Source organism: Chamaea fasciata, unplaced genomic scaffold (genome assembly GCF_029207755.1).
Source record: "Chamaea fasciata isolate MVZ Bird 193981 ecotype frontalis unplaced genomic scaffold, bChaFas1.0.hap1 SCAF_13, whole genome shotgun sequence".
NCBI classification, from domain to species: Eukaryota; Metazoa; Chordata; class Aves; order Passeriformes; family Sylviidae; genus Chamaea; species Chamaea fasciata.
Window position 1 is genome coordinate 10,057,516 of NW_027094098.1, and position 8,141 is coordinate 10,065,656.

At 49.9% G+C, this 8,141-nt stretch overlaps 1 protein-coding gene across 2 annotated transcripts in view; it reads left to right on the plus strand.

The window, feature by feature from the left end:
• PLXNA1 (plexin A1) overlaps positions 1-7,934 on the plus strand; it is a 115,531-nt gene extending 107,597 nt beyond the window's left edge. For both annotated transcript variants that reach the window (XM_066195572.1, XM_066195573.1), the window contains exons 31-32: positions 103-253; positions 3,664-7,934. In XM_066195572.1, the coding sequence (XP_066051669.1) occupies positions 103-253; positions 3,664-3,759 (247 nt within the window). In that variant the 3' untranslated portion in view covers positions 3,760-7,934. The remainder of the gene's footprint in view (positions 1-102; positions 254-3,663) is intronic.
• Positions 7,935-8,141: the final 207 nt, after the last annotated feature.

Below are 8,141 nucleotides of genomic sequence, written 5' to 3' on the forward strand. Positions count from 1 at the left end.
ACTTGCCTTTCCAGTGGCTGTTCTCTGTGAGCATTGTGGCAGGGACCTATCCCTTCCTGCCTGCCCCTATTTCTGACCCACTCTTCTGTTCCTCCCTGGCAGATATTATGCAGATATAGCTAAAATGCCAGCGATCAGTGACCAGGACATGAGCGCGTACCTGGCGGAGCAGTCGCGGTTACACCTCAGCCAGTTCAACAGCATGAGCGCCCTGCACGAGATCTACTCCTACATCACCAAGTACAAGGATGAGGTAAGACGTGGTGAGGCAGAGTCAGGCCTGAACTGCCGCTTGCGTCCTTTCTCCTTGTTTCTGCAATCTCCTGCTTTTTCCTATAGAAAAATTTCAAACCATGAAATGTGGAGTAGTAACGTATTCCATGTCTATGCTTGGGCTGGTGGAGAAGGAAAGGTTTGAGAGGCATGAAGCCAGGAGCTGGAGTGGGCAGTGCTCATTCCTCATATTTTCTGCAGTGAGTAATGTGGGAAACACCTATTTTTCTCACATTTGGCACACGAGCTTCATGAGGCTGCAGAGTTCTCAGCATTATCTCAGCATGCTTCTGCTGTCCACTGCCACCAGTCCTGCACCATGGTGGTACCAATGCTGTGGAACTGTAGAGGTGGTCTGTGGCTCTTCTCCCCAGGGATGTTAAAGGATGTGGTGGCCTCTCCAGTGCTTGTTTTGTGAATGTCAGTAAGGATGGTTAAGAACTCCTCTGTTGTAATTTATACAAATTAATTTTCTCAAAACTTTGCTCAAACCCACAGCCTACATCTTATTAAAGCAATAAAATATGTAACTACAGTAAAATACAGGTTTATACACATAGCGTGATAGTACAGGTTTTATTGTCCCAATAAAGGGGTTTGATGACTACATTTGAACAGTGGCTAATTTAGATGACAGAGTGCCTGAACATCTTCCCACTCAGAGCCAGGAGAGGAAATGGGGTCCCTGTTATACCATGCAGCAATCCCAAGAGTCTTCTCCCAGTGCCTCTTTCGTGTGTGAATTTAAGGGATCCATGGGCAAGCTGTAGCAGAACTGGCTCCTGGGTTTAAGGTCAGCACTGGGATTGTGGTGGCCAATATCCCATGGAACATGGTGCTTCACAGGAGGGAGGAGGAGATCCTGGTTTTCCTGGTTCTTGGGAAGATGCTGTGTGATGGTCACCATGCAGCTAGTGGCCATGTACTGATGACCATGCTGGTGGGACCTCTGTGCCAGTCCTTAGACAATTTTGGATGGCACATCCCAGAGGCCCCTGTTGCTCTGGGTAATGGGTTGGCCATGAAGGGGTTTTGGGGTTTTACAGTTTGTACATAGTTCTGTGGCTACCATGAGAGTGAAAGTGGAGCAGTCTGGAAGATCTAGATTTGCTGTAGTCCAGCTATCATCCCTGAGCCATCATCCAGTGCTTGCTTCCTCCAGGCTAAAAGTCCCACATACTTTAAATAAATCCTCCAAGCCCTGGGTGAGAGCATGGCGACACATGAACCCGTGGCATTAATGAGCTGCTCTTTAGGGGCACAGGTCCTCTTCCTGCCTGCTAACAGCAGCCTGACATATGCTGAGTGTCTTGCTGTTGCCCGCTCTCTGAGCATCACAAGTGTGTTCACAGCTCTCAGGAACTTCTTTTATTATTTGTAATGGGATTAATAAATCGCAGCTGTTCCCTTTGTTTGTTTTCATTCATTAAGCACAATTATATGCAGCCCGATTGCACCCTCTTTGATGCAAAATGGGAGAGAATAATTTTTCCTGTTGTTCAGTGCAATAATATGCTGTCATTGGCTTTGAATGAAAATCATAATTAATTTTCATTTGGGTACTAGCATCTTAGTAATCAGTGGTCCTGGCTCCTTACTGCAGGTGACAAACCTGGGTCTCTACACTCAGCACAGGTTTCCTTTGACTGCATTTTTTCCATAAGGCTGAGATACGAGAGGAGTAAATAAATGCATGGGCAGTTTGGGAATCATCTGGCACCTCAGCATTCCAGGATATACAGCTGTCTGGTTGGGAGAGGCAGAGGAGGCAGGTAGGGGGAATAGGCTTCCCTTCACTTCTCTGAGCAATCTCATTTAATTACAGATCAGGCACCTTTCAGGCATGTGGGGTTTTGATTTTTTTGTGAGTGTCACTACAGGTATTTTACTCTGTGTGTAGCATGAGGGCTGAGAGCATCTGTGGAGATGGATGGGGGAGTGTCCCCAGTAGCAGGTTTGTGGCAGAATCTATGAGTTCTTGCCAGTCCAGCTGCTGCCCTGGGTTCTTGCTGCCAGGGGAGGTAAATCAGATGTGTCCAGCTCTTGCTGGTGATTTTTCCCTTCCTCGGGAGCTTACACCAGTGCCCAGATGTAGCTTTCCCTTTTCCTTTGGAAGGAGACTCCCCATCAGGCATCTCTTACTGCCCCAGGAGACAGGAACCAGCCTGGTCCTGCCCCAAAAAAGCCTGGGGGAGACCCAGTCTCTCGGTGGCCAGAGGCTGGTTGTGGTAGTGTGGTGAATGTTCCTCAGCACGCTCTGCCTGCCTCTTCACAACTTGCCAGCACTGCAGCAGCTCTTAATCAAAGGGAGCTGATTCCCCATTAAGAAGTTACCTGTAGGGCTCCTGATGGACTTTGCCTGTCTCCTAGTAAGTCTATTAATTATACAACAGTTTGTTTCCAATTATGCAGCCAATGAAATGGTTAATCAAGTCCCCTTTGACGGATGCCTTGATATATAATTGCAAAAAATTTCCTCTCTCAACTAGCTCACCCGAGGAGATGAGATTTCTGTCAGGTTTGTTTTTTTAAATCACCTTTTCTGCTCTGTTGGCATAACATTAGTGAGATGAGGCTCCTGGCTGCTGGGAGGGCAATTGCCCCTTTGTTTTACACTTTGTTACTCTCTTTTCGCCAGTCTGTGTCTCATTCTCTACCTTCCTGCTGCTGCCAGTCCTTCCCCAGCCCTGGGGGCACAGTCAAATCTAGCCCAGGGCACAGGACTGTTCCTCCAGCCTGCAGTCTGTCAACCATATCAGCAGCTTCTTTAGAGAAAGGATTTCAAGGGAGGAAAGTAATTCTCAGATGTCTGTGGGTGCACCCCTTGAACAGGACTGGTCTTTGCTGGTGCATCTATCTGGTGTCCCCTTCCAACACCCCACTGCCCCTCAGTTGTGATCAAATGAGACAGGTCTTAACACTGGTGGTAGCTAAAGCCTTGTGGATTTGGTGTTTTTGTGCATGTGGAACCAGTTCATGGTTTGATTGTGGTCTCTGAAACACAGCCCCTGCTTCCCTAGGGCATTACAGGATTGTTGGAGTCACCGACGTGGTGGGAAGGTGTCTTTGGCTTGGATTTGGGGTTCACCCTCTGTTTGGCTGTGTTTCCTTCATTTCCCCATGTGCAGGTTTGGCTCCTCGTTAGTGTCAGGCAGATCCCTGGTGTTACTGCAGACCCTTAGGGGGTCCCAGTGGGCTCGGTTTGTGGATGGCACCACTCACAGTGGTTTCTTTCACCCCACACTTCCTTTGGCCCTGTTGGGGCACAAGAATACTTCCCACAGGGCCACATCCCCATGTCCTGATGGCGTCAAAGAGCCAGCAGCCCACAAGGAGCCGCTTTTGTTAGGCGGGCACCTGCTCACCCTCTCTCCTCCCCTCTCTCCCCAGATTTTAGCTGCATTGGAGAAGGATGAGCAGGCCCGGAGGCAGCGACTGCGGAGTAAGCTGGAGCAGGCGATCGACACAATGGCCTTAAGCAGCTGAGAAGACAGCGGCGGCGCCAGCGTCCGGCAGCTGGGGCGGCAGGACAGACAGACGGACAGAGGGAGGGAGGGAGGACGGACCGGCAAGCGGCAGCTGCGGGCGCAAGACTTTGGGGCTGGGACTGGCCGGGCCCGCGGGAGCTGCCGTGCCTCCGCACGCTTCTCACGGACAGACACAGAAACCTCGCGCTTTAGCGGAAAAAAACCACAAATCCCGACGACAGCAGCAGCGTCGCTAGAACTCCCTGACCCACAGACAAACCCCCCCAGCCCAACCGGGATGCAGCAGGGACCTTGCAGAGAGGCGATGCCGGGTGGAGGAGAAGGGGGTCAGCTGCCCCGTGGACCTGCTGGGCATCCCTTGGCTGGGCAGAGCCCCTGAGCCCACAGGGAAGGAGGGTCGGGACCGCGGGGCTTTCTAGGAAGGCGTTTGGATGTTGTTGTTACTTTGGTGAAGGGAGGGTGGGTGGGCTCCTATTTTTACTGTACTTGACTTGCTCTCCCTTCCTTCCCCCCCAGCTGTCCACCCCCTCTCCTCCTCCTCCTTCTCTCTCTTTTTCTGTCTCTCTCCCCTTCTCTCTCTCTCTCTGGCCTTCTGCCACTAGTGTTAACTGCTATATTTGCACAATTTACACGAGACAAACAAAATTTTTAATTTAAAGGAAAAAAAATATAACAAAAAATGGGAGGGGAAAAAATACTCTGAATTTTTTGCAACAAACTAACAAAAACGATTTTAGGAGATAAGCTAAAGGACTGATGCTGGGGAGATTTGGGGTTGGGGCTTTAGGGGTGGGCAGGAAAGGGAGAAATCTCTGAGCTTTGATATTTCTAAAATACGTCCTGTGCCATGTTTTATTTGAATGTTGTTTAGTGCGAAAAAAAAAAAAAAGAAGAAAAAAAAAAAGTTGGGAGTTCTGTTAGCTGGATAGATGCTGTTATTTTAATGCTGCTGAGTGGTTCTGGAGGTCAAAATCAGAGAGGAAGGGAGATCCCAAAGCTGGTTTTTCTTTTCCTGGGTGATTGCTGAGGGGTGGTCGATGTTTTGTTGAGCTTGTCCTTGTTTTTCCGGTTTGGTGGATGTGGGGTGGTCTGGGCAGTGCTGCCTGCTCCTGCCTGTCCTGGGGTGATGTGGGGTGGAGGATGGTTGTGGGGCCTTGGGGGCTGTCAGGAGGGTTGATGGAGAGCCAGCCTGGCTTTTTGTGGCAGATTCTCTGGCACTGGAGCCTGCTTAACAAAGCCCCTTTATGTTTATTTTTCCCCATCATCTTTTTGTGCTGATGCAGGGGAAGAGACCAGATCCCCAGTGAAAGGGAAGGCAGCCCCTCTGCTCTCCTGACTGGGATCCCCCTGGCAAACTCCACTGGATTCCCAGCCCATGGAGGAACTGGGAGTCTGGCTGCCGTGGGGCGGTCACCTGCTTTTCCTGGGGAGCCCAAACGTGTGCAGGACCTTCCACCCAAGACTGACCTTTCTTTCTCTGTCTTTTCCTTCTTTCTCCCCTTTTCTCTCGTTGCTGTCACCCCTTCTCCCCTCTGCTGCCTCTGCCCTGACGGGGTTTTGCTGGAGACCTGAGGTCTCTCCCTTAGCTTCCCCCTTGGAAATGTCAGTTCCTTGCGGGTTTGTGCTTTCCAGAGATGAAAAGGTGCTGAATGCTGCCTTGAATGGCAGCAGGTGACCAAAAACTTCCAAAAAAAGAACAAAACTTTTCTGTACTGAGAACTCCTGTCACTGCCCAGGCCATGGCACACAGGGCCACACTCTGCCAGGAGCGGATGGCTGTCGAAATCCGAGTGGAGAGAAGCCCAGCTGATTTCTGTCCATTCCCTTAAATTGCAAGTTAAGGGGGGGAGAGGGAGAAATAATGAAGTTTTTAATTAAAAAAAAAAATAAAAGTGTGTATATATATATATGTGGTTACAATCTAATTCTCGTGCCCCAGTGGGGTGCTGTATAGTTAACTGAAGGAGAATTGAACCAATATAAAAATGAGATGAATTTACACAGCCAGTTAAAACAAAACAAACAACCACTGCAAAAAAAAATAAATAAATGGATACCAAATGGTCTGGAAGGAACTTCCAAGCCTTTCTCACCATGTGGAACAATCGTTTGAAGCCTGCACATCTCTCATTACGTTGTAATTTTGTTTGGTTTTGTTTTGTTTTAATAAGGAGGGAAAGGAGAGAAGATACTGATTTTAAAAAGAAAAAAAAAAAAAGATGACAAAAGAATCCAACCACAACAGCAAAACTATGTTTGAAAAAGAATTTATAATTGTTTCCCAAACCTACAAACCTTGAGCTGTCGCTGGATTTCTGAGAGCTGTGGGCTGTTGCATGACTGTGCTAGATTTTAGTCTGAGTTGATCTTTTTAAGAAACAGAAGAAAAAAAAAATCCATAAAACAAAGAAACTGCGAGTATTGAATACTAGAGGTTTGTTTAGACCTGTTACCTATTTTTTTAATTTGAAATTAATTTGCCACTTTCTCGTCCAAAAGGAAAAAAAAAAAACCACAAACAGTAAAAAGAAAGACTTCAAAGGTTCACATCTCAAATGTGGTACTTGGAGAACCTTAAAGGACAGCTGTGTGCCCTGTGCTGGGACCACTGCTGGCTGCCAGCATCTCCCTGGGTTCTCTGGTGGGACCGAACCCTCCGGGGGTCCCTTTGTAGATTTCACTGCTGCTGTGGTGGAGTGGAGGGGTGCCTGCAGCTTCCTTTGGTGCAAAACTGGAGGATGGCACCGATGCATCGGTGGTCACTGCGGTGTGATGGAAGGGGAGGTCTCTGTCCAGGCCTGGTGTGGATTCTGCCTGTTACAGTGGTAAGAGTGTCCTGGGGAGCTTCGGTTGCTGTTGAGGGAGCCAAGCACATGGGTTTTGTGGTGGTTGAGAGGGGGTGGATATGTGTTTGTAAGAGCATCTCCCTGAAAATTTCCCTATTGACAAAGAGGGCTGGAAGCACTGTTAATTGCTGAGGTCTATTAGCCTGTTGCTTTCCCAGCACCAATGCTGTGGGTGCTCCCTCAGCTGGGCTGGAGGGACAGATGAGTTTTTTGGCCATGGTGGGTCTGAGGTGGATTTGGGCAGCAGAGAGGCTCCTGGGGAGGTCATGCTGGGTAGTCTGGCAGTGCCATGGTGTGGCTCTGCTTTCTGGGCTCCCCTTGTGCTGTGACCTGGCTCTTCCAGCCCCCTGGTGATGCTGGCTGCCTGTAGTATGTTCCCATTGGCTTCCTACTGGAGAGCTTTGGGGTGTCCGCGGTTTGCTCCACCAAAGGATGCCCCAGCAGCTCCCCTCCTCTTGGGCATCCCCTTGCTGCCTCTAACGGGGAGGGTGGTGGTCAGCAAGGTGGGCACTGCAGTGCTGCCCGCAGCCTCTGGCACTTCTTGGTGCTACCTTTGCCTTTTGCATGATGCCCAGCGTCCTTAATTGTGCCAGGCAGCTGCCCACCCTCCCTTGACCGGCCTGGTGGGGTCAGAACTGACTCTGTCAGACCCTGCCTTGGAAGGGGGAAAGGTGTGAAGAAGCTGGGAACCATCCACAAGACTCCTCGTACTGCTGGTGTAGCCGTGCCCCAGAATGGGGTGAGATGGAGAAGCATCCCCTGTTGTGAGCCTGCATTTCCGGGCACTCCTGCTCTGGCCCCCCACCAGAGGCAGCTGGATCATGCAGGTTGATCCCCAACCACTGCAAGCAAGGGGGTCCCTCCCTGCTGTCATTGCCTTTCACTTCAGTTTGGGGTTAAAAAATGTGCAGTCCAGCCTGGGAATGTCCCCCTTAGCAGGAGCCCCATGTCACGCCCAGAGCTGGCCCCAGCCTGGGGACAGGGAGCAGGGGGGTCGGTGGAGAGACGCCCCCAGGCTCACCCGCTCCTGACCAAAGCGCACAACGAGCTGTCCTTTAAGAAAGCAGGGGGAAACCTAAGGCGGACCTGGTGAGAGGCAGAGAATTCTAGTGGTTTAAGAAAATTAAATGGGGAAAAAAAAAATCACGCTCCGGAGTCCTGATTCCCTTTCTGTGATTGTTTCAGACTTGAAGCAACAGGCCAGCGTGGCTGGTCAAGCGCCCTTTGATCGTGTAAATATCCTGCTATTTCCTATTTTAATGTTCTTCAGATTTAGTACTTGTAAATAAACACATGCATCAAGGAGAGATTAAACATTTTTGCTAAAGCTGGTGTTTTGCCTGTGTTTTTGGGGGTGATGTGGGTGCATGGAGCAGGCAGCTTTGGGAGCAGTGGACAATTCCGTGGCTGTGCCAGGGGGATCTGATGCAAAATATCATCCCAATGTGCCAGCAATACGGTACATGTGTGGGTGTGGGGGTGCTGAGCTGTGATTGCTAACACCCACCAAAGGAGCTCCAGACACTCCCAGGGG